General features: G+C 41.8%; 1 protein-coding gene and 1 long non-coding RNA gene across 3 annotated transcripts in view; both read left to right on the top strand.

The window, feature by feature from the left end:
- The window catches only part of LOC126983976 (uncharacterized), a 202,606-nt gene extending 199,131 nt beyond the window's left edge, over positions 1-3,475 (top strand). For both annotated transcript variants that reach the window (XM_050837255.1, XM_050837256.1), the window contains exons 20-21: positions 688-900; positions 1,776-3,475. In XM_050837255.1, coding sequence (XP_050693212.1) covers positions 688-900; positions 1,776-2,310 — 748 coding nt within the window. In that variant the 3' untranslated portion in view covers positions 2,311-3,475. The remainder of the gene's footprint in view (positions 1-687; positions 901-1,775) is intronic.
- Positions 3,476-7,511: 4,036 nt separating this feature from the next.
- Positions 7,512-26,845, top strand: part of LOC126983975 (uncharacterized) — a 94,588-nt gene continuing 75,254 nt past the window's right edge. The window contains exons 1-2 of the long non-coding RNA XR_007736310.1: positions 7,512-8,091; positions 14,304-14,408. This is a non-coding gene — a long non-coding RNA (uncharacterized LOC126983975). The remainder of the gene's footprint in view (positions 8,092-14,303; positions 14,409-26,845) is intronic.

Raw genomic sequence — 26,845 nt, 5'->3', positions numbered from 1 at the left:
ATATTACTTGTTTCACCTGTGCCCTGTTTCCAATGCCGTAAGGAATATAAATGAGTTGCTAAAACATAAAATAAACAATAAGCGTCAATAGCCATTTATGTGTCACTCTTGAAGTCTATTCAGTGCACTCGTGTATAGTTGTTTCGTGTGTGTGTGTGTGTGTGTGTGTGTGTGTGTGTGTGTTTACGTTTTGGCCTATGACGCCGGCAGACTTTCTTGGTAGGGCCTGATGGTCGGCCCCAGTCCGTTATGGCGCAGGTAAGTGTTTATAGTAGCGCCATCTTGCTTGGCTCATGCTACAACTCTGAGCCCATCTTTGATCCTCTGTTTTAGAGAGAGAATCTAGAGTCCGGATTGATAGGTGGTCTTCAGAACCGCATGTGGGTAATCTTAGGCCACTCGGCGGTGACTGAAAAATCCTATTTTGTGGCGGCGAGCGGGACGCGAACCGCCTCCTCCTCTGTGTGTGTGTGTGTGTGTGTGTGTGTGTGTGTGTGTGTCAGTCACCTGGATGTTTAAACTGTTTACCAGATGTATCCTTTCACCTTGGTGTATACCTTAGTGCCTACCTTACTGTGTACCTGACAACCTACCTATGTGATTACCTGATTGCCTGCTTGTCCTCTTTCTTTCACCTGAGTGCCTACTTGAGTGCCCATCTGAGTGCCTTCATGTCTCCCCCACTAGGTACAAGGGCGCCTACTCCTCTGTCAACAACACCTTCCCGCCTAACACTGGGGTCAACGCGCCCAACCACCGCAGCTCCACTCTCACCCAGATTACCCTCTGTGACCTCAGCCGCAGCCGCACCTCGCAGCAGAGCAACAACGGCTCCCTCCTCGGCGGCACCACGGTCGTCGGCTCACAGGAATCACTTCAGAGGAATGTCAAGCCCATAAAGTTACTCCCTTACTTGTGTTGTCCATTACTCTAGTGTTCATGGCCGATATATTTTATTTCTTTGACTTTTTTTTTACGTGTCTGCCTTTAGCGCCGGTAGGCTTTCTTGAGGGTCCTGGATGGTAGTCGTCCCCAGCCCGTCATGGCGCAGGCAAGTTTTTTTTTTTTATAGTGGCGCCATATTTTCTTGCCTCATGATGACCCCCGGAACTCGTTCTTGATTCACTTGGACGGTTTCCTCTAGAGTCCGGGTTGATGGGTGGTCTTCAGGACTGCATGTGGGTAGTCTTAGGCCACTCAGCGGTGACTGAAAAACCCCAGGTGGTAGCGTGGGGATTCGAACCCGCGCCGTCCATCACGCGATGAATGTGGAGCCCGCACGCTAACCACTCAGCCACCCCCTTCCCAATTTGTTGCGTACCTGTTCCTTATCAACGTCTTTCTTTGCATGTTTTGTTGTGTATGTGTGTTATGCATCTATCCCTAATACGTGTTGCTTTGCATGTCTTTTATATCTATGTTCTGTACCTATCCTTAACACACTTATACTTATTGATGCACTTTTTTCCTTATCTGAGTTATATTCCTAAAGCTACTCCCCTCACCTGCGTTTCCCACCTGTCTAGTGTTCCCTGCTTAATGTCAGTCCTGTGTTACTTGTCGATATGTTGCACACTACACGTAACTCTACTAACAGTCTATCTGTCGATCAGTAAATATAATAATGAAACACTACATATAGATCAAGTTTGCCTTATTATTCAGGCAGTTTACATCATGGTAGAGTAAACTGCGTAAACTGTAAGGCGATCTACTATAATACAAGCTATTTTTGAGCATTGCCATGACCCGTTCTCTCTTTCTCCCTCGTGCAGGACTCCAACCAAACCTGAGACGGGCTGCGGCGTCTCGACGGGGGAGAACGAGCGCCTCAGCACCGTGCAGGAGATGAGCCACAGCCCCCACAGCGACGAGGAGGCACCGGATGACCACATCTTCTCGGGCGACGACGACTCCCACAGCAGCGTCGTGAAGCAGGCCGGGTCGCCACACCCAATCAAGAACTGCTACACGCGTCTCTCCTTCACGCCGGAGCAGGAGGAAATCCTCAAACAGGCGCTCAACGAGTCCAAAGCCAAGAAGAGGAGAGGGAAGATCGAGAAAGAAGACGGGGACCCGGCCACGCAGGAGCTCCTCAGCCACCCGAGACCCCGAACGAAAGAAAACGGGAGTCCGACGTGTCGTGGGGAGGCTATAGTGATTTGCATACGTGAGGTTCGCCCTAAGGAGATTGAGGTAGACAGAAGGGGTAGGCATAGAGTGTCCAGCCTACAGGAAGAAGAAGAGGTTGAGGAAGAGGAAGACTATGAGGAGCTAGAAGGCCAAAGAAAGGTGACGTCTACCGTATAACACTAAGGTATGTGAGCCGTATGTTACGTGCGTCTGTTCCGGAGGGCCGTTGTTCGTAGAGCCTTGAATGTAATCCCGCGCTTCGCTTGTTTTGATCCTTTGTTCATGGACGATTAAATTCCCTCAAGTTGTGTCATATCAGCTCGGCAAAGATTAGAAAAGAAGAATTATAACCATCACACACACACACACACACACACACACACTAACACACCATCACATCCTAATTTTAAGGGCCATCCTCATTGGTGCTTTTCATGTTTTCTTTCACCGTTTTATTTTGCGTTCTCCCTCATGGTCATCATCATCACCATCATCAGCAAGTTCAAGTCATTTCATTTATACTTTTAAGCAGCATCCGAATTTTGAGCCTCAAATGAAGCAGGAGGAACAAAAATCGGGTGTTATTTTACCTGTATGATACTACCAACAATTCCACACGTGACATTTCCATAACCTTCTCCCCGAGTGCCCATTTCTTTGTATATAGAGATAGATTATTTTTTTGGTATCGTTTTATTCATCCCCAAAGAACGCCATTTCCTCCCTCTCTCCCTCCCTCCTTTGTATCGCCGTTCACGTCACGTCACGCCTTTCCGAACGACAAATTGGCATATCTATTCAGCTATTAAGTGGAGACGATACTGGAATAGATATCGCTAATTGAAACCGACTGGATGGATGGATGGATGGAAGGATAAATGGGGCTATTCGAATTGTTTCTGTACTTTAATACTTGAGAGAGAGAGAGAGAGAGAGAGAGAGAGAGAGAGAGAGAGAGAGAGAGAGAGAGAGAGAGAGAGAGAGAGAGAGAGAGAGAGAGAGAGAGAGAGAGAGAGAAGGTAACAACGATTTTCAGTTCCACTTTTCATTCATACATGGTCATCTTCGTCGTCATCATCTATTTATTAGTGTTAGGTGTACATATACATTTTCCGTCCTCATACGAGCTCCCAGTATTCGGTTGTCGCTGCCCCCCCCCCCCCCCTCCCTCCGTTCCCCCGTTCCTCGTTCCTCTCCCCGCGCTGTACATTTACTCGAGAGAATGAAAAGTTAACCGCTCGACCTCTCTTTTTCGTCCCCCTCAAGACTGTGAAGAAAAAAATAAATAAACGCTGCGTCTCTGTATTTTTGGCATTGAATAAAAGTCGTCTGTAGCGCTTCAGTACTCTATCTTTGTCACTAACACTGGTTTGGGAGGGTGTGGTGGTGGTGGTGGTAGTAGTAGCAGTAGTAGTAGTAGTAGGAGGAGGAGGAGGAGGAGGAGGAGGAATAGTAGTAGCAGTAGAGGGATTGTTGGGGTAGTTTCAGTAGTAGTAGTAGTAGTAGTAGTAGTAGTAGTAGTAGTAGTAGTAGTAGTAGTAGTGGCGCGGGAAATAATAGTACAAGTTGTAGTAGTAGTAGTAGTGGAAGGAGTTGTAAGTGTATTTTCCATTGCTATCAAGGCTCAAGAATTACTTACACGGTGACCAAGCAATATAGCCAAAAAAGGGAGACTCATAGAGGTAAGTAACCATTTGAATATACCAATTTCCTATGTCATCTGTTTCTTTCTTTCAATATATGTTTTGACTTTGCCTTCTCTTTCTCCATTGTCCATCCATTATCCTCAGTTTTTATATAACTTCCACAACTTCCTTTGCAGGTTTAATTGGCGTTGGTTATTAGCATTTTCTCAATAGCATTTTCTTTTAAGTGAGTTCAGTTTTCGCGTGGTCTTAAAATAGTATGAAATATGGTAAAGAAAAATGCATTAACACTACCTTTAAAACAATATTGGAAAAGGAGATTAATGTGAGTTCTGTTATCCGTGGTCTTAAGAAAGTATTACAGAGATGAGGCTAAGAAAAAAATGTATCATATCAATATTACAAAAAAAAGAATGAAAAAGGAGCAATTTAGGCTCAAAATAAATATAAAAACACTTCCAGCGGTCTATAGATAGCTCAGAGACGCTCATTTTTTCCCCGTCTTCACTTCACTGATATCACAAAGGGTTTTTCTTTTCTCCCTCCCACAAGACAGGCGAAGATGGGGCGGCGAGCGAACCGGCGTGAGATTCGAGTCAGGCGCCGGAACAGTGATTCGAAGCAGCAAATGGTGTGTAACGCGGCAAGGGGGGGAGTCAGAGGAAGGTATTTTGGGGTGAGGAGGGAGTGGGAGGGAGGTATTATTGGGGGGTGAGGGAAGAGTGGGAGGGAGGTATTTTGGGGGTAAGAGAGGAGTAGGAGGAAAGGATATAGGTGAATGAAGAGAGGGGGGACACAGGGAGAGAAAGCGTGGGAGGGAAGGGAAAAGTAAGAATCCGTAGGTAAGGTGGGTAAGGGAGGAGTGGGAGGGAGGAGTTTCTGGTGGAGGAAGAGGAGGAAGGAAAAGGAAAAATGATGAATGAATGGAAAGAAGGTACCATGTGGAGTGTTTGAGGTAAGGAAGGAGTAAAAGGGAGGTATTTTTGGGCGAGAAAGGAATGAGAGGAAAGGGAAATGATGTATGAATGGAGACGGTAACGTGTGGAAAGAGAGAATGGGGAGGAAGGGGAAGGAAACGGGAATGATGTATGAATGGAGAGGAGGTGACGACTGGAAAGCTTAGGGTAAGAGAGAATGGGGAGGAAGGTGTTTGGCGGGTAAGGGAGGGAGGGGAAGGAAAAGGAAATGATATATGAATGGAAAGGGGGTGACGATTGGAAAGTTTAGGGTAAGAGAGTATGGGGAGGAAGGTGTTTAGCGGGTAAGGGAGGGGGAGGAAAGGAGAATGGTGAATGAGTGGAGAGGGGACACTGGCAGGAACCGTAGAAGGGAAGAAAGTAAACATGAATTCAGAGTGGACAACACACTGAGGATCAAGAATGTCACGAATATAAATGAAACAAAGAGGAAAGAGCGACAATAGAATGAAGGGTTTGAGGATAAAGAAGAGGAAGAAAAAGATGAAAAAAAGTAGAGATGTAAAGAAAGTTGAAGAAAATAATGGGTGTGTTATGAAAGGAACAGAAAGGAGAATAATAACTAAAAAATAATATAATGATTAAAAAACAAGAGTAAACGAAGAAAAAGACAGCAAAGTAAACAGCCATAAGAAAATCAACAGGAAAATAATGAAAGGGAGAATAGGAGAGAATTATCAAAACGGCAAATAAACGAAGGAAAGAGAATAAGCAGGAATGTCAAAAACCGAGATGAAAGAAACGTTCACAGGAGTTCAGAGTTTTCTTCCGATAAACGTGTGTGTGTGTGTGTGTGTGTGTGTGTGGAGGACGGTAAAAAGCAAAGTTAAGTCACTGTTTCATCTCGTTTATGGTTTAAGTGATTGAAAGAGAGAGAGAGAGAGAGAGAGAGAGAGAGAGAGAGAGAGAGAGAGAGAGAGAGAGAGAGAGAGAGAGAGAGAGAGAGAGAGAGAGAGAGAGAGAGAGAGAGAGAGAGAGAGAGAGAGAGAGAGAGAGAGAGAGAGAGAGAGAGAAGAAAAAATAGAAACGAGGGAGAGAAATATAGGAAGGGATGGAAGCCACCCAATATGAGAGTGAATTATGTTGCTTATGTATGAATTTTTACCACGTTCTTTTCTCTAACTTTTGCGTATAATCTTTTCACACAAACTCTTCCCATCGCAGCGGCCCTTTGAAGCCCCCTCTAAGCCCCAGGTAGCCGCCAGTACCTTCATCACGGGCCGCCTATCATTGAATTACACGGCGGATCACACTGTTTATGCTCCGACGGTTTTTGCTGCGCGTAAGTATAATCGCTCAATATATCCCGGGAGACTTGACCTTTTACCATCGATTTCCGCAGCCTTCGTCAGCGCAGGGAGCGTTTACCCCACCCCATGGATAATCTGCAGGGATGCGTCTGTGCTTTGGCGGACTACGAGGAAGCATTATAGAGGATGAGGTGATGTGGGTGGTGTTTTGTCAGGAGTAAGTGTTCTGGCTAGAGATGGACCATAACGAGAGGGTGAAGGTGGTAGTGGTGGTGGTGGCAGTGTCTAGTTGTTGTGTATTACGAGGTTTGTCTTCTGCCGGGCCATGAAGCATTACAGAGGGAAAGGAAAAGGTAGTGAGGCTGTTGTGTTTCTCAGGAGTATGTGCTCTGCTAACGAGAGGATGAAGGTGATGGCGGGAGTAGTGGTGGTGATGTCTAGTTGTTGTGTCTTTCTGGGTGTGTCTTCTGCCCGGCTACGAGGTCTCACAGGAAAGATTGAGGTCGAGATGTCGTTGTTTACGTCAAAGTGTTGCGCCCCTAAGGGAGTTGATGTGGAAGAAATGGGGTGACGGGAGGGTTTGTTTTGAGTGTCGCTTGGGTAGGCTCGTTGGCTTCCAGGGACGACGAAATGATGGGGAAAAAACAGAGTTGAAGATTTTTACTCCCTTAAAACCCTCCCGCCCTCCTCTGCCTTCTGTCCACACTGGAGTCCCTTAAACTGCCTCTTTTTACCGACATACATACATCCAACAAGCTCCGTCCCTTTCTCCCTATCTTCCTTAACCCGTGGTGCAGTGGTTAGCGTGCTTACTTATGGATCCACGTGCCTGTGTTGGAATCGCGGCCAGGGTAGTCGGCGTGTAGCTCACTCATATATTCATCCTCCTTTTTGGGCTGGTTGATAAATGGGTCCTTCGGATAAAATCGGAAAGGTGAATTGTGGTAACCAGTTGTTATTACTCGTTACAGTCTCATGGGCCAACGTGACGGAGATGAGCACCGAGGCCACGCGCAGCTATACCGTATACCTCCACCTTTGCCTACCTCAACGCCCTGTGCATTTCGCTCTCCTTCCCTCCCTCCGACCTTCTCTTCCCCCTCGCGTTTAATAATAATTATGCCGGGAGCGTTTCTGGCTTGCTCTCACGGATCATCACGAATAATCCAATGATCGTAAGAGATGATGAGGAGTCTGCGTGCCGCCGGGAGGTGAGGAGGAATAGGAAGGGAGGTGGAGAAGAGAGAGAGAGAGAGAGAGAGAGAGAGAGAGAGAGAGAGAGAGAGAGAGAGAGAGAGAGAGAGAGAGAGAGAGAGAGAGAGAGAGAGAGAGAGAGAGAGAGAGAGAGAGAGAGAGAGAGAGAGAGAGAGAGAGAGAGAGAGAGAGAGAGAGAGAGAGAGAGAGAGAGAGAGAGAGAGAGAGAGAGAGAGAGGTGATTAAGACGGCTTGGAGCTGCTCTAAGGCCTTGGCGATTCCTATTTTAGATTAATACTCGATGCCTCCGACGCTCCGTGGAATAATTCACCAGCCGAGACCCGCCGAGGTGTCTGTATTGTTGGGGAAAGGACACCCGGGAACCGAAGGAGGAGGAGGAGCATTATTGGGAAAGGATGCCCGGGAACTGAACCGCTTCGCCCAGCTCGAGCGTGAACGAGATAGCGAAGCGACGCGCGGGAGGCTTGCCAAGTTCCGATTTTTATTCCCCAGCGAGAATATTTACATTACAATTTACTTCATTGGTCTTCTCCGCCTCAAATGGATGGATGTCTCGCCTCACGCCTTTTATAATGATCTAGTGAATTCTATGCCTCGGGGCGACTAAACACTTATATCTGAGACTCATATATACGCGTAGTCTTTGGTAGCATCGTTCCGACACACCGACACTCACACACATAGAGAAAGAAAGTACTGGCGGCCATCTCGTGTTGCCCTGGGGGTCCGACGCTACTGTTCAGTCAGGCCAAGGACACTGCAGGGTCATGATGCTGTTTGGCCTTCGCGAGGACGTAGTGTTATTGACTCGGTGATATTAGTATTCATTCCGGTGGTGTAGTTGCCTTTCCTGGATACGCAGCTACGTGGGTATGATATTTCCTTGTGTATGTGCGTGTGTCCCCCTCTCCTCGTGACATCCAACTCGTGTCAGAGCGGTCAAGGTAGATCTGAGTCTTGTTTACCTTCCTCTCTCTCGTGGCTTCTGTCGTGTCCTTCCACAAGGTGAGACTCATTCCCTTGGTAACCTGTGCGCAGATGAGGTACCGTGGTAGCTTCATGAACAACTCGCATAGACGTTATAAGAAGCGAATGTTTATTATCTCTAATTAGTAATACCGCAATTAAAGTCTTTCCTTCCCTTGATAACCTCTGGGCAGATGAGGTAACGTGGAAGTTTCATTAAGAACTCATAGAAGTTTTAAGAAGTGATTGTTTTTACCTAACATTAGCAATACCTGACTGTACGTTGTGAAGGTGATATGTTTACTTCTTGTTTACATTGTTATCGTATTACCATCTTGTTTTGAGCCTTTCGTCTGAAGAAACCGCTAGCACTGGATTTTGTTCGGTTTATAATACAATTTAAAACGAGAATAGCAACACTTGATAATTAGCTCCCATGCATGTTGCCAGTCCTATTCAATGTACGTAAATTAAATCATTCGCTATCTCTAACAAATCTACAGTAGTTTAAACACTCGCAAAGGAATAAATCACTATTAGCCCCATTTTGCAACGCGTCATTGGTTCTTGAGGTTACATGTTTTCCCTTGTACAAGTTTTTGGTTACCACGCTGACATTATCAACTCGTTTTAATCGTCACGCTCACACACATGAACTAGCGAACGAGCGAATTAGAGAGACGGGAGGGGGAGCGAAGCAGAGAGATGGGGCGGCAGGGTGGGAGGAGGAGGAGGAAGAGGAGTGGGGTTAGAGTGGAAGTATTGCTGGAGAGAAAATGATAGGGAGGAGAAAAAGCAGAGGCGTTGCATTGAATAGAGAGAGCGATGTGGTGCGAGGAGGTGAGTCAGGTAGAGGGGGAGAGGAGGCAGAGGGAGTTACCGGGTCATGGTGGAAGCATTGTGGGAGATGAGCAATTATACGCCTGGGGTCAGTCGATGGTGATTCATTGCGTCATAGTCGTTGATGTATTGCTCTCATAGTCATTTGAATGTCATCGAATACTTCACTTTATTTATTCGTAAACCATTTTTTGTGGTTATCTGTACGCTCACTCCTCACCCCCCTAAAATATAGCCTCTGATCTGCATGGAGTATATATTTTGTGACATATGACTTGGGTTTAGCGACCGCTCGACCCAAGTTACTGCACAGGCCTTCCTGTTAGGTAGCGGTGCCTCGCATACTCGTACCCTCTGTCATTTGTTACGCCTCGTCAGGCCGGAAACCAGAGAAGCTAGTTCCTTTGTCAGTTTTATCTACAACATGTATGTATTTTGTATGTAATATGGTTTATTCTAATTTGACATAAAACTCTACATTCGTCCGACGATATTTCTACTCCCGTAAAACAGAGGAGGAGAACTAACAACCCAGCTCTTCGCCAGAGGGTAGCACGCGAGGCCCCTCCTCCCAGCGGTTACCTACTATGCACTTTTGGCGTTGGCTCTAGCGCTTTTTTTTATGTGACTAAGCTCTTAAATGATTTGTCTTTGTGTTAGAGCAGTCAGTCACACCTGTTATGAATAGTTTATCATGTCAACGAAACTGGAAAGAAGACTGGCCGTCAATGAAACGAACCCCATCTATAATGCAGTCGGCAACCGCTCTCCGTAACTCAAAAGCCTGAGGGGGGTATTGTATTCCGTGCCGTTTGAATACCGCGTCCTCGTACTTAAGTGTTTCAGATTTTGTGGGAAGAAAAACTCCAGCCTTGAAGTTCTCCAGCATTTTATCCTCTCAAGCTGGCAGACGGTAAGGAAGTGCAGTATGTTGTGTTGTGCAGGTAGAATAGACGAAAAACGAGAGAAATACTTGGCAGGCGAGTGCAGGTTACTTTCCATTTTGAATTCAGGCCGTTGGGTTCTCCAGCCTACGGGTACTGTTTACTCGTTGGGTGGGTTATTATTAGGAACACGAGTCTTATTGCTCTCGTCTGATACGAAACACGAGTACAATGTTGAGGTAGCCGAGAGAGCATAGGAGGGAGGAACTTTCAAGGGCGATACATTATGCAGTCCGAGCTTCCGCCTTGCCACCCTTCCCCCGCCGCCATCACTGCTCCCATTGATTCCTCCTCTTCTGCAGGCGGGCTTAAGATCATCGTATTTCACAGTTCTTTCGCGTCGAGTTGTTTTCCTCTCGCCTCGTGTTGACTTTTCTAATAGTTTTCTCAGCGTGACATACGAGGAAGTTTCTTAGGAATCGACCGTGGGGTAAAACTTGACATGGAGCTCTTTGTACCCTGCTCGACACCTTTTACGTGGCTCTTAATGTTGAAGGTGCGCGAGTAAAAAGATGAAAAGGTGGGAAAATGAGGTGTATCAGGAGGGGTGGAAGACGAGGTGTGAAAGGGGAAGGGGTGAGAGGATAAAGTGCGGGTGAGAGGATAAGGTGTATGAGGAGCGAGGAAAAGAAGGGTGTGTGAAGGAGGAAAGAGTTGGAGGATGAGGTGTATGAAAAGGGGAGGACAGAAAAATAAAAGATACAAAACAAGGGTAATACGCCCCCCCCCCCAGCAAGTCATGAAAAAGCAGTATATACGTTAAGGGTTGGGGAAGGGGGTTGTCGGGGGATGGGGGAGAAGGGAGGAGAGAAAGAAGTATAGGGTCAAAAAGTGTGTGGCGCCCTCCAACGTGTCTTAAAAAAACTCACCTTCTCGTTCACGGCGCAGGTAAGAGGTGAACGTATTTGCATAACAATCCTCCGAAGCCCCCTCATTTATCTTTTAAAACGTGTTGGTTTGTCTAGTACTTCTATGCTACTCGGGGCTGTGTTCCTCTCCTTGACTACCTGGCTGTGAGAATATGAGGGAAGGGAGGAGGAAGAAGAAAAAAAAAAAAAGGAATAGAAGTAGAAAAACGAAGCGGAAAAGAAGAAAAAGAAGAAGTAAGAGAGACAATGAAAGTGAGAAGCCAAGAAAATGAGGAAAAGAATAGAGGACAAGCAGTTGTATGAGAGAGAGAGAGAGAGAGAGAGAGAGAGAGAGAGAGAGAGAGAGAGAGAGAGAGAGAGAGAGAGAGAGAGAGCGCGCAAGGGGGATAGTTACGAGGAGGGAGTAACTTTTGATGCCCTACAACAGTTTTCCTCTTCGCTAGTTTACGCGTTGGCATACATGTTTACGGGGGGGAGGGGAGGGGTTGAGGCCGCTCCGTCCTTCCTTTTTTTTTTAACGTTGACTTGTATATTTTGTTTGTATTAATATTTTTTCTAAGGATTATTTTTTGGGAGGTAATTATTTGTTTTATTTTGTTACTTTTAGATGTTTTTGTTTGTGTTCTTGTTTTGGTTCTTGTTTTATTGTGACTTGGTTGTTGTTTCACTTGTCTTTTTTGTTATTTGTTGTTTTCTTTGTTTTGTTTTATCTTCCAATTGTTTCTTCCTTGTCTTCTTTTTATTATTGTATTATTTTTCTTTTTTTCTTTATCTTCTTCTTTGCCTTCGTCTTCGTTTTATTGTTATTACTATTACTATTACTATTATTATTATTATTATTATTATTATTATTATTATTATTATTATTATTATTATTATTATTATTATTATTATTATTATTATTATTATTATTATTATTATTATTATTATTATTATTATTATTATTATTATTATTATTATTATCAAAAACTATCAACTTATTGGAAAGGCGAAGCTTCTCCCTTGATCTGAACGTCTTAAGAAAATGAAATTACTTCATGGGCCTTGTGTGTGTGTGTGTGTGTGTGTGTGTGTGTGTGTGTGTGTGTGTGTGTTTTCCGTGAATTAGAATGAATAAAAGTTAATATTTGTTGCTAATGTATTTATCTGATGTTGAGATTTTGCTTCATTCACTTGTTTTGTTTTTTCCTATCTTTTAGTTCTCGTTTGTTAATATCTGTCTTTCCATTTCTAGTTCCTTTTTACATAACATTTATTTCAACATCTGCACACACGCATTAATATTTATCTTTTTTTTTTTTATCTAAATTCGTATGTCTATTTCCATCATTTTCATCAGCATTTTTTTTTATCTCTAGTTTTTGCTTCATATCTCATTTATTATCACCATCTGCTTACACGTATTTTGTTTCTTTTCTAATCTAAGGTTTTGCTTCTTTTCTATTCTATTTTTACTTTTTTATTCTTTTTTTTTTCTTTCCTTTTCTTCCCTTTTATTCTACTTTTCTTCTTTTCCCTTTTCTCTTTTGATCTTTTTTTTCTATTTTTTTCTTTCCATTCTATTTTTTTCTACTCTAATCTATTTTTCTTATCTATTCCATTTATATTTCTCTTCTATTTTAATTTTGTGTTCCTTTCCCTGTCCGTATATGTGTTTCTATATCGCATCCGTCAGCGTATATTATTCCTCTCTCTTTGTCCCAGTTTTCCGTTCCTCCCTCTCTCTGTATATGTCTGCATTTATCAGCTTCCCATCAGTATATATATTTCCTGCAGGTGTAATGCATTTTAACAGTTCCATCCATAAATTAAAATGAATTGAGTTTGTTGTGGGTTCAGTTATTTATTTACATATATCATTGATTATGTTCTCGAAACTCACTCTTTTTTTTCTCTCTTTTATATCAATCACTATTTCATTTATCATCCTCACCATCTTTTTTTCCTCTCTATTATATCAATCACTATCTATTTCATTTATCATCCTCACCATCTTATTTTTCTCTCTATTATATCAATCACTATTTCATTTATCATCCTCACCATCTTTTTTCTCTCTTTTATATCAGTCACTATCTATTTCATTTATCATCCTCACCATCTTTTTTCTCTCTCTTTTATATCAGTCACTATCTATTTCATTTATCATCCTCACCATCTTTTTTTTCTCTCTATTATATCAGTCACTATCTATTTCATTTATCATCCTCACCATCTTTTTTCTCTCTCTTTTATATCAGTCACTATCTATTTCATTTATCATCCTCACCATCTTTTTTTTTTCTCGCTTACCAATGGCACACTTTAATCACTCACTGTATCTCCTTTTCCCTTTTTTCCACTCGCACTCTTTCTGTTTTGCACCTCACTATCTCTGTTTTTTTATCAACTTCTCTTTTTTTACCCACTTTTTTCATATCACTCATTATCTTTATTTCTTTTTTTATCACTCACTCTCTTTTTTTCTCTTTTATCACTATCTATTTCTCTTTTATCAGTCACTCTTTTTTTTCTCTTTTATCACTATCTATTTCTCTTTTATCAGTCACTCTTTTTTTCTCTTTTATCACACTATCTATATCTCTTTTATCAGTGACTCTCTTTTTTCTCTTTTATCACACTATCTATTTCTCTTTTATCACTCACTCTTTTTCTCTTTTATCACTATCTATTTCTCTTTTATCACTCACTCTCTTTTTTCTCTTTTATCACACTATCTATTTCTCTTTTATCACTCACTCTCTTTTTTCTCTTTTATCACACTATCTATTTCTCTTTTATCAGTCACTCTTTTTTTCTCTTTTTATCACACTATCTATTTCTCTTTTATCAATGACTCTCTTTTTTCTCTTTTATCACACTATCTATATCTCTTTTATCAGTCACTCTTTTTTTCTCTTTTATCACACTATCTATTTCTCTTTTATCAGTCACTCTTTTTTTATCTTTTATCACACTATCTATTTCTCTTTTATCAGTCACTCTTTTTTTTCTCTTTTATCACACTATCTATTTCTCTTTTATCACTCCTTATATTTCTCTTTTCCTACTCACATTTTCTGTACTCCTCTTTTACTACTCGCACTCTCTCTCTCTCATTTATATCTCTCTGTCTCTTTTTCTTTTATCACTTCGTCGCTATCTTTACTCACTCTCTTATCACTCATTCTCTCTATTCCTCTTTTATCTCTCACTGTCTCTTCCTCTTTTATCACTCTCACTATCTAATTTTCTTTTATTACTTAGTATCTCTTTAATTTACCACTCACTGTCTCTCATTGATCACTTTCTATTTCCCTTTTTTCAGCACTTCTCTTTTTTTCATCCACTTTCTCTTATCACTCACTCTCATTCTCATTTATCACTCTCACTCTCTATTTCTCTTCATCACTTACTCTCACTTTCATTTACCACTCTCACTCTCTATTTCTCTTTATCACTCACTCTCACTTTCTCTCCCCAGCGTCCCCATCACACCTGTCGCCGGGGGGCCATCGCACGCCCGGCTGGTTTTAATTAGTGGCACGGGGCCCCAGCACTCCTTTACCTGTGCTCTAATCCCTCCCAGGTGAGTTTTCGTCCCCTTTGTACCTTTTGCGCAACCTCTTTCCCGGTACCTTATATCTTAACCCTCTTCCTCACTCACTATGTTTTCTTGCGTTTATTTTCTCGCTAGTGTTTTATTAAGTCTGTGTTTCCATTTTCTCACGCTTATGTTTAGTAAGCCTTCGTTTTTCTCTTCTACGTTTCTTTTTTTTCCCTTATTCGTAATGTTTTCTTTATCTTTATCTTCTTGCTAGTGTCTAATTTGGTTCTGGTTTTCCTATTTTTTTACACCAATGTTTAGTTTGATTCTATGTTTATTTATTTTTTGTCCAGTTTATATTTACGTTCTCCTGTTTTAACCTTTTTTTTTAGAAGGTTTGAGTACAGTAACGAATCAAAGAAAGGTGGAGATCGTTGGGGAATGTGTACGTGGTGGAGTAGACTAGTAATGGCTGCTGCTGATGACGATGATACAGTATTTATAACGTTATGGTCCTTACCTCTAATTCGTTATTCTGTGACGCACACGAGTGGCTCCCTAAAGTAGTAAGTCAACACGATGGTCTGCCTCTGAAAACGCCACATTCCTCCTATTCGTGATGGTTATGTCCACGAACTTGTTTACACACACACACACACACACACACACACACACACAGACACACACACACACACACACGCTGGTAAGATACGTGATTTAATAATTCCGTAAACACGACTGTCTCCTTCGGGTCCTTCCCTGAATCAGTAAACAAATCGCCGAGCATCTTTATTTTAGGAGGAAGAAAACGAGGAAAAAGGTTTAGCGATGGAGGTCGTTAAACTGGACGAACTGATTCATGAGGTTACAGAATTCTAAGTTTCCTGTATACCCCAGTTCACTATATAAAGAAAATCTTCTACGTGTTTAATAGATGGAGAAAATATACATAAAAAGAAACTGTGATATTGCAGAGTTCTAAGCCGGTCACAATTAGTTATCAGTCTCTTTCTAGTCCTTCCTTGAGTGAGTAGATAAACTTCCATATATTTTATTATGGGAAAAAGAAAAGCACAGAAATTCAGCGGCTCATTCGTCCACCCGGAGGTATACAAACCCTAGTGATCAGTTTTTATTTTTTTCTATTTCGAGACTTAGGAGTACTAGCCAAGATCAAACTCGAATTTACCAGGCACTTCGTTGAAGGTAATTTAACGTTTTAACATTTTACGTTTTTATACGATTTTACGATTTAACGATTTTACGATTTTACGATTTAACATTTTACGTTGGAGGTTAGTTAAGTACTAAACAGCTTCATATTAACATCGCGCCACAACATTAAGGAGTGGCTGCTAGGGTAAACCATCGCCCTTGTCACGGAGACGCACGCGAGAGGCTTCAAGCTGCGACGAGGCAAAGAAATTTAATAGCCAATAATGTCACTTGTATGGCACTGCACCGCTCTAAGCCAGGCGAACAATGAGAACCCTTGGCAGTGATCCTTTGTTAACCTTTGAATAACAGGTAGGAAGTTGTTGTCCCGCGATTTTGTCTGAAGCGTTTTAACAAGAAAGATAAAAATATACTGAATGGCTGTATAATGCTCTTGGCTAGACGAACTAAAAATAAAATCGAGAACAATATAGGAGTTCCCCGTATCTCTCCCGTTTTCTGAGCTTATTCAAGAGGCTACCAGTGACATATAGAAAAGAAATCCTGTCCCGGCCACTCGCTCGGAAAGGTTAGTCTTGAGGGAAGCTGCCGCCCTTTCCAGCTCTCCTTATCCCCCTGTTCTTTGTCGGGCCGTCAGCTGCCCTTCACCACGCAGCGTAAGCCCCACAAAGCCCAAATCTGCCCAATTAGTAGTTCTTAGGAATCTCTTCAACTCAGGAAAAGAAAATATTAGCACTATTAATATTTTTTCTTTTACTACTACTATTACTACTACTGCTACTACTGCTATTGCTATGACTATCACCACTAACACTAACACACACACACACACACACACACACACACACACACACACACACACACACGTTGGCGTATCCCGTTGAAGTCCAATTATTAAATGCGTAGTGTTCTATTAAAATGAAGCTTGTAGGTCATTCATAATAAATAAAAAAAATTGACATGAAGCGCTTTTAATGCAATGACATGGGTAACTGTGTGGTGTGTGTGTGTGTGTGTGTGTGTGTGTGTGTGTGTGTGTGTGTGTGTTCCAACTCCTTATAATGTGTGTATTTGTGTGTGTTTAGCAAGGCAGTGTGTGTGTCTGTGTGTCAGTTCGTGTTCCTTCATTGCTTTCTCTCGCGTGTGTATGTGTGTGCCTTTGTGTGTGTGTGTGTACATGTGTGTGTGTGTTTGTGTTTGTGTGTTTATTACGGGGACTGAGCGGGCCGGGAAGGAGGCGAGGTGAGGGAAGCAAGCAGCCCGTCTGTTTGTCCTTTACTGTTGCGAGAAGTGGAATTGTGTTTCGTGTCTTCGCTCCCTTTGTTCCCCTCTTCCTCCTCCTCCTCCTCCTCCTCCTCCTCCTTTACCTACTCCTCGTCCCCTTCGCTTCCTGCTTCTCTTCCTCCGTGTCCTCTTCCTCTTCCATGTTTCTGCGTTTCCTCGTGTATCTCAAGTTCTAAATTCTCTTTTCCTCCTCTACCTTTCCTTCCGTTTCCTCGTCTCTCCTTCCTCTTGTTAATTTATACTTTTCTCTCTATTAATCTCACATCTGTTATATTTTTCTTCTTCTTCTTCTTATTCTTCTTCTTCCCCTTCTTGGTCCCCTGACAGAATCGCATACAGTATTCACATGCCGAGAACACAGTCAACCGCCGAGGAACCCGCCCTGAAAATCACGCATATATACACGACCAAAGAAGAAGAGGTAAGGAAGAGAAAGAGTGTTTGGATAAACTCGACACGAACAAGTCAACTGTTGTTTTTATTAAAGAAATGATAAACAACAAAAAACACACCACTTTTTCCTAAACATTCTAAACCAGTCTGTTCAATTGAAAATTGGAAAGGAAGACGAAAGCCTGAAACACGTTCAATCAAAAAGTAATTTCAAAGCGTAACAAAAAGGGAACTAAAACGTTGAACCCAAGAGTTGGCAATCAAAAGGAAAAAAAAGATTAGAAAGACAAACTTATTTAGTATTGTTAGAAGAAGCAGTAAAAAACGACACGACGACACCCAGAAACGGCTTCAGAAACAAGCGCTCCTGCCGACTACTTCCATTAGGTATAAACAATATATGGGATAATATATCTGATGATGCCCCATACCTGGATATATAGCGACCGACAAGGTACCTTTGGATTCGATCCTTACGACCGACTGACTCCTCGCAGGCACTCGGCAGGCGCGGAGCCAATCTGATCGCGTGGAAAGAGATTGGCTCACCGACAAAAAACAACGCTCACCTACTCAACGGACAGCCTTCGATTGGCTTCCAGTCACAGTCGGAACCTCTCCAGTGCTTCGCTATATATCATTCTCCTCATCATATATATTTCATCGACCTCGAATCAGGACTGAAATCCACAATATCGAGAATGTGATGACTAAGGTGGGGAAAAGAAGGAGGAAATAAAGACCGAAAAAATCAAATCAAGAAGAGACAATCCACATTATCGAATGGTCGGAAAAAAAAAAAAAAATGGAAAAAATGTTGACAAATGCAAAGTCATGCAATTAACAAAGGAAATAGTAAACACACATACATCTTAAATGGGAGACCTCTGCAAAGACCTCTGGAAGGAATGCAGGAGAAAAGGACTATCAGCAGTGACCTGAAACACGCGAATCACTGTAAAAGAAAGCAAAACAACAAACAACAAACAGCCTACTATGCTCAGGTTCATAGCACCAAAGGAAATGTATATGCCCATGGTAAGTATGCACCTGTTGTGTAAGACCGCCTCGAGACGCACAGTACAGTTCTGGTCTCGGTTCTGGTCAAAGGATTAAGAAGGACTTTGAAAATGAGGACGCCCAACGAAAATGAATGACACCACGACCACCCAACCGTAATCTACGACTCAAGCGACTCAATCTCTTTGCATTGAAAAAAGAGCCTACGAGGGAGATATGATTCAAGTCTTCAGAATCATCTAAAATCACTAAAAATTCAATAACGTAATTTCTTCTGTTCCTAAGAACACCAAAAAAAAAAATAAAAGTTTCATTTATTCAGTCAGTCGATGTAAACCAGAACACGGAAGAGGTCTTTTTTTTCTTTTCCCGTCACGTCGTCACTGGAACAAATCTTCCAAAGTATGGTAACGAAATGTATTCAACTTCAACTCCTTATAGAATCGAATCTCGCGTCACTTCGTTGGGGAGTAAACTGAAGTTTGAGTTGCTTGCATCTGCTCCTCAATAGGCGCTTTCATCATCTCCTCAATGTCGAGGCGAGGCATCTGCTCCTCCCAGGCCCCAGGCTGTGGCGATCAGGATAATTCGCAAATAGGAGCAACTCAATGAGCCAATAGGCTTTCTGTTGCCTGCGTTTCCATGTTTCCATGTTTCCATGTTTCCCTTCCACATCCATAGTTTTCTTCCTTTGTCTCTCTCTCTCTCTCCCTTTTCCTCCTTTCCCTTTCCTCCTCCTTTCTCATTTTCGTTGTTATTTTCCTTTCTTGTTCCTGTTTCCTTTTACTTTTGTCCGCCTTCTCTTCCTTTTCTTTTTTAATCGCCGTTGTTCTCTTCCTTTGTCTCCTTTTCTTCCTTTTCCTCCTCTCACTCTCGTCCTTCTCTTCTTCTTCTTTATTGTATTTACTTGTTTTATTTCTTATTCTCTTTTTTTTTATCTCAACTTTCATCGATTTATCTTTCTCATCCTCATCTTCTTCAGTCCTTGTCTGACTTCTTTTATCAACTTGTCCTTGTCTCTTTTTTTTTTAACTTCTCCTCCTCCTCTTCCTCCTCCTCCTCCTCCTCCTCCTCCTTCTCCTCCTTCTAGTTTACTTGTTTCAGGTTCGTGTTGTTGTCTTTTCCTTGTTCAGAATTTGCATCTCTCTCTCTCTCTCTCTCTCTCTCTCTCTCTCTCTCTCTCTCTCTCTCTCTCTCTCTCTCTCTCTCTCTCTCTCTCTCTCTCTCTCTCTCTCTCTCTCTCTCTCTCTCTCTCTCTCTCTCTCTCTCTCTCTCTCTCTCTCTCTCTCTCTCTGCGGATTTTTGGTTTTTTTTTATTTCATCATATTTTTGGTTTTTTTCGCCATTTTTTTTAACTCTGCTTCTATTTAATTAACTTTTTTTATCAACTTGAACTTTTTTTTTAATCAACATCGTTTGTTCCCCTCTCAAATAATCATGTGTTCATTTCAATCCTTCCTTCCTTCCTTCCTTCCTTCCTTTCTTCCATCGTTCCTTCCCTCTTCCCCTCCTTTCCTTCCTTCCTTCCTTCTTTCCTTCCTTCCTTCCTTCCCTCCTTCCTTCCTTCTTTCCTTCCTTCCTTCCTTTCTTCCTTCGTTCCATCGTTCCTTCCTTCCATCGTTCCTTCCCTCTTCCCCTCCTTTCCTTCCTCCTTTCCTTCCTTCCTTCCTTTCTTCCTTCGTTCCATCGTTCCTTCCTTCTCCCCCTCCTTTCCTTCTTTCCATGCAAATCGTTTTTACCTGCTCTCTCTCTTCGTCTCTTGCTTCCTTCGTTCCTCCTGTCTCTCCATCCGTGTTCCCTTCCTCTCTCTCCTTCCTCCCCTCCTCCGAACATCTCTCCTCTTCCTCTTCTGACATACGGTGAGTAACAGCTTTCCAGAAATACAATCAAACGGAGGTGCAGAAAAAGGAAGCATTTTTCCTCTTCAACAAAGCTAAAAAAAATCAAGTGAGTTTTTTTTTTGTGAAGTGAAAGAAAAGTAATACACTCCGCTTCCCTGATGAACAAGGAGAGTTAGCGAGCGATGAATTTCCTGGTAACTGAGGTAGGGAATGACTTTTTTAACCTCTGCAAAAAGGTGTATGGATATGCGAGCCCATCCACCTGTACTTTTGTGTTCTATTTTTTGTTTTGTTTTTGTGAGGCAGACACGGACGCTAAGTTAAAAAAGTCAAGCTTGATCCATGCTCAGTTAATCTTTTAGTCGTATCAATTTTGGGGGGGTCTTTTTTTTACAATATTCTTAATAGACAGGGGCGAAGTAAGCACAACAGTTCATGGTCACTTTTTTTGTATTTACTTTTTTCTGCATTTTTAGTTTTCTGTTAGATATTTTATGTGTGTTGCGATTTCTTATAATAATTCTGACGCTAAGGGAGCAGGGTAGGTCACGTGGTAATGGGATAAAATAAACTCAGATTCAGTAAGGACATTGTCAAGGATAGGGTTAACTGAGTGGTGGATGAGTGGGTCAGACAGGGTTGGCAGTCATGTTGTGGGTGCCAATACGGTAGATACATTAAAAAAGGATTAGATTAATTCATGATTGGGTTAGGTTCCCAGGAGCTAACTTGCAGACTCCTTATGTTATTATGTTATTTCCGTATTTTTTTTAGTTAACTGTATTATAAACGTGAAAGACTGGAATACGAAAAACGAAAATATAAAGTATAAATGTTTTTCTATTTTATCTTTGTTTTCTCTTTTCTTCCTTAACGAACGGAAGAAAAAACGAGTTATTTGACTCTCCGTTTCTTTCTGTTACTTATACTATTCATTAATTTTGAAAGACTGATATTCTAAAAACAATCGTATACGGAATACATGTTTTTTAATCATATCTTTGTATCCTTTTTCTTCCTTAACGAACGGAAGAACAAAAAGTTATTTGATTCTCCGTTTTTTTTATATCAACTTTATAATAGACTTCGAAGACTGGAATACTACAAACAAACGTAAAAAGAATATATGTTTCCTGTTTCTCTTTTTCTTCCTTACCGAACGTGAGCAAAAGTTATTTGATTCTTTGTAACATTGTCTTGATTACCAATTTGGGCGCGTCAGCCACACGTCCAATATCTGTTTCATCCCATTTAGATTGATGGCGGATAGGCGAGGAGACAGGTACACGCCAGGTAGGGAGAGAGAGAGAGAGAGAATGAAAACGAGCATTAGAAAGAGCAAGAGATAGCGATAGATAGATAGATAGATAGATAGATAGAAGAGATAATGGATAGATATAGACTGAGAGAGAGAGAGAGAGAGAGAGAGAGAGAGTGCGACGGAAACGCAGTGCGGAAAGCTTTTGAATGTCACGGAAATTTGCAATAGTAATTAAAACTGGCGCATTTCGGCTTCCTGTTCGGTCCCCCTCCCCCTCCCCCTCCCCCCCTCCCCCAAAAATAATCAAGGCCAAAATAATCGGGAAAAAAGCCGCTGGGTGATAAATACAAATGAGAGAGAGAGAGAGAGAGAGAGAGAGAGTTTTATCGCTCAACCATTTCTCGGTTCCTTCCTTTTCTTCCTTGTGATACATCTTCTCCTCCTCCTCCTCCTCCTCCTCCTCCTCCTCCTCCTCCTCCTCCATCTTGTTTTATTTGTTTCTTCATTTCTTCGTTACCTCAATTTTCCTCCCTTTGTTATTCGCTTTCTTTTTTCTTCTCTTTCTTCTCTCCTTTCTTCCATCCTACTTGTGTTCAATCTCTATTCCTCCTCCTCTTCCCTCTTCCCTCACTCCTTTCTTCCTTCCTTACTTCGTCCTTGACTATCTCCTTTCCTTTCTCTCTTATTTTCCTACCTCCTTCTCTTCTTGCTCCTCCTTCCTTCTATCCTCCTTTCCTTCTTCTCTTCTTTCCCTCTTTCCTTCCTTCCTTCAGTCCTTCCTTCCTCTCTCAAGTTCCATCAGTAGTAATTATGTCTTCGCTTGAAGCTTCATTTTCAATTAAAAGTCGTAAAGAATGAGTATTATGAGAGAGAGAGAGAGAGAGAGAGAGAGAGAGAGAGAGGGAGAGGGGAAGGGAGGGAGAGAGGAAGGGTAAGAGCAGGGAAGATGTAAGAGGCTGTAGCTGGAGGGAAGAGGGAAGGGGAGTAAGGACGGTGGATGCTCGGGACAGATAGAGAGGAAGGGAAAGGAGAGGGAGATGGGCAGTCATTTCTCAACCCATATTTTCCCCTCCTTCACCCCTTCCGCTCATACCTCCACGTCAGTTCATCCTCACTGAGCGTGTGTGAGGAATGGGGAAAGGCATGCAAGAGGTGTTTTTCATTTTTATTATCAACTATTTCGTCCTTGTGTTTTAAGCTTTTCTGTGGGAGAGAATTCGTGGATGAGAATTATGTAAGAGTTTTATTTTATTATTTTTATTACTGTATCGTCTATAATGTGTTTTAGCTTCATCGTGGGAGAGAATTCGTGGATGAGAGAATTATGTAGGAGTTTTTTTTTATTATTACTTGATCGTCTATAATGTATTTTAGGTTCTTCGGGGGTTTATGAAAAGAGAGAATTAGATAAGAGTTTTTTTCATTATTTGTATTACTGTATCGATCTATATATAATGTTTTAGCTTCTTCGTGGGTTTATGAAAAGAGATAATTATGTACGATTTGTTTTTTACTATTTCTACGTCTATATTTGCTTTATTTTTTATTATAATCAATATCAAGAGCTCTTTTTTTTTTTTACTGTATCATCTAAGTATCAAGTGGTATTTTTTCTCCTAATTTTTACTGTATGATCTATGTGTCTTTCCCTCTTAGCGACTTTAAGAACTGAGACAACTATGTTAGGAGTAATTTTTCTTTCTGTATTACTTCTGCATCATCTATAATTTTCTTTTAGTTTCTTTTCATTATAATCAAGTTACTTCATCGGTTGCGTTTCCCGGCATCATCATTCACTATCAATTTTCATTTTCGTAGAGCAGGTTTCAGAATTATAAAAAAAAAAAATATTCGAGGTATTCTTTCTTTCGTAGTTGCATCATTATTGTTTTAATTGCATGCATAATTATACGAGTTTTAAGTTCCTTCTCATTAAAATCAAATTATTTAATTGCTTGCATTCAATAGCATATAATTATTTTCGTGAAACTAATATGAGAAAAGTTGAATATGATTAAGTTATTTTTTTCCTCTCTTTGTTCTTATTCCAGCATATGTTAGCTACTTCCGCTTCCTTCACTAATATATACGGATTACTTCATTGCTTGCGTATATCAATATCAGGAAGAAAAAAAAATATTGAGGTCGTTCTTTCTCCCTCGGTTCTTGTTCCAGCATCTCCCTGTTCTAATTCCAATATTTGCGATCTACTTCCTCATCCTTAACTACTAGAATCAAATCACTTTCATCAATATCAAGTGAAAAAACATTAGAGGCTTTCTTTTTCCCTCGGTTTTCCTTGCAACATCCGACGATAATAGGTTTTCCATTCTCGTACTAACAGAAACAGATTACTTCATTGCTTGGATTCGTCTATGTGAAAGGGGTAAAAAAGATAAAGACATTCCTTCTCCCTCTCTCATTCTCATTTCCTGTTGCAGCATCCGACTCTGATCTCCTTCCTTTCCTTGTACTAATAGACTCAACTTACATCATCGTTTGGACCCATCAATATCAAGAAGATTAAAAAAAAGGTAGAGGCGTTGTTTCTCCCTTTCTCCTTTTCATATCTCGTTGCAGCATCCAGCGGTAATAGACTTTCCTTTTTCATACTAATAGACTCAAATTACATCATTGCTTGGATCCATCAATATCAATAAAATAAAAAAAATAGAGAGGCGTTGCTTTCTCCCTTTCTTCTTTTCATATCTCGTTGCAGCATCCAGCGGTATTAGGTTTTCTTCTCTCATACTAATCCCAAATTGCTTCATTGCCTGGACTCGTCAATTTCAAGAGGATTAAGATAACTGTTGAGGTGTTCTTTCTTGCTCGGCTCCCATTGCAGCATCCGGCGGTAATTTGCTTTCTATTCCTTGTACTAAGCGAATCAAGTTTGTCCATTGCTTGCATTCAACAATATCACCTCCCAATTAGCGGTGTAAAAAGAAGCTGTGTTCATAATACCCGGCCGAACGTAACCAACCCCGCACATGCCCGTGATTAACGCAGGTATTGTAAACAGGTGCGGCGAATTAAGGATACACGTTTGTTCGTATTAAAGGTGTGTTTTGGACCCTTGAGGTGGGAAGGGAGTGAGTGGGGAGAGTATATCGAAGTGTGGAAGGGAGAGAGGGTAGGGAAATGAGGAGAGAGAGAGAGAGAGAGAGAGAGAGAGAGAGAGAGAGAGAGAGAGAGAGAGAGAGAGATACAGACAGACAGAAAAAAATGAAATACTTATCTAGACTGATAGAAAAAGAAGATTGACACACTAAGAGGCACAGCCAGACAGACAGACAGACAGACAGACCAGCAGACACTCAAAGTAGATGAAAAAATATGATGCATTAATATGATTGCCATTTCTTCTTGTTGCTGTATGATCTCAAAACGGAGGAGGTGTGGAAATAGAACGTTCCAGGAAATTCCAATATTGAAAGTGGCTCGTGTGGGCGTTACAATGTCAATAATTTCTTTGTCAATCCCATAATAACGAGAGGAAGGGTAGAAGTAGAAATAGTAGCAGTAGTAGTAGTAGTAGTGGTAGTAGTAGTAGTAGTAGTAGTAGTAGTAGTAGTAGTAGTAGTAGAAGTCGGGCGATGTTGATTGATTGATGTTGATGTTCTGTGTAGTTTAGTTATCTCTCTCTCTCTCTCTCTCTCTCTCTCTCTCTCTCTCTCTCTCTCTCTCTCTCTCTCTCTCTCTCTCTCTCTGTCGCCTTTGTTCTGCATTGATTCCTCCTTCTCTCTCTCTCCTCCTCCTCCTCCTCCTCCGCCTCCTCCTCCTCCTCCTCCATCTGCTCCTCAATATCGAGGTGCTTTCATCTGCTCACCAAGCCCCAAGCGGCGGTCGAGCAGATTAAATCACCCAAGCGGGCGACCTCGTAATGAGCCAATAGGCTTTCTGTTGCCTGCATTTCCATGTTTCCATGTTTCCTCCTCCTCCTCCTCCTCCTCCTCTCTCTACATCCCCGCCTACACTCCACTACACTCCATTTTCTTTACCTCATAACCACTTGTTGACACGCCCTCTTCATGTTCTCTTCCCCTCACAACTCCTCCCCTTCCCATCTTCAATGAGCCTCTTAAATGATTCCCCCCTTCTGTTCTTCCCCCTCCTCTTTCCTTTTAAAACCTCTTTCCCCTTTTCCCGCTCCCTTAAATTCCATCCCTAATAATGAGTGGTTAACGTGTGGATCCCGCATTCAAGAAGGCCTACCGGCGCTACAGGCGAAGACACACACACAAAAAAAAAAAAAGAATAGACCTTTTCCTATTTACTTGACTGCCATTTTCTGTTCTACACAATTCATTAGCTTCCATTCTCATTAAACCCAGACTTGTATATTTTTTATCTTTCCCTGCCATTCCCTTCTCCTATTCCATATTCTGTCTTGTTCTCAGTCGCTTTTTTTCACGATTAAAACTTCTATTTATTTTATTTTTTTTGCATCAAAGGATACGGCTCAAGGGCAACAAAAAGGGGCACACACACAAAAAAAAGCCCGCTACTCGCCGCTTGTGTGTCATCTTCTATTACTCATAATTTACTAACTTCCTCTTTCATTAAACCCAGACTTGCATATTTTTATTTCCTTACCCCAGCAACTCAAATATCCTTCACCTTTTCTCTCCCCATGACTGTTGCTCTTACGCCTTCAAGCAAGCAGTTCTTCCACGCCCGCAGGATCGGTTAAGTATTCAGTGTCACCGCCGAGCCTCCCGTCCGCCCGTACAGTCATTAACACCCCAGGTAGATGTCTGTCTGTCGGCCCTCCTGCAGGTGTCACTCCCCGTCCCGTGTTCCCGTGCTGGCCTGTCGCGTATCAGCCACATCCTAATTAGTCCATGCGGGGAGGCAGATGCGATTGTGGAATAGCTAGCGTGTTGAAAGCCCTTTTTTGTGTTTACGTTTAGATAGAGCGTAATGCGAGTGGTGTTGATAAGCGGGGAAATTAAAAGGAAAATATTTTGTTTGCTCTGAAATTACTAACGCATCATATTTTATCATTACTGTATTACTATTTCATTGCGATTTTTACTACTACTATTATTGCTGCTATTGTTACTAGTACTATTGTCACTACTATTATTGCTACTACTAACATTGCTACTATGACTACTACTACTACTATTATTATTATTATTGTTTGGGGAGCTATGAGCCCCACTTAAAGCCTTAGAAAAACAAAACCTAGCGTGTTAACATTATTATTAGAGGCAGTTATTAACCTCATCTAAAACCTCACCAAATCAAACCTCGTGTTCCTGCCAGCACAACACATTAATTACAGGTAGCACAGGCGAACATAATCCATGCGGGTAATAAGCCAGGTGTTCCTCAGGTGGCTAATTAGCGAGACTGAGTTTGATGTGTGTGTTGGGCGAAGAGATTACCTGACAGGTTGGGAATGCGGAGGTGTTGGTTTAATTCAGTATGCAAATGTTACACGCTGAGAACGAGAGTGAGGGTGAGTGAGTGAGAGTGTGAGTGAGAGTGTGTGTGAG

The sequence above is a fragment of the Eriocheir sinensis genome, chromosome 55 (assembly GCF_024679095.1).
Source record: "Eriocheir sinensis breed Jianghai 21 chromosome 55, ASM2467909v1, whole genome shotgun sequence".
Classification (NCBI taxonomy): domain Eukaryota; kingdom Metazoa; phylum Arthropoda; class Malacostraca; order Decapoda; family Varunidae; genus Eriocheir; species Eriocheir sinensis.
The sequence above is the reverse complement of the archived record's forward strand: the minus strand, read 5'-3'. Positions and strand labels throughout refer to the sequence as shown.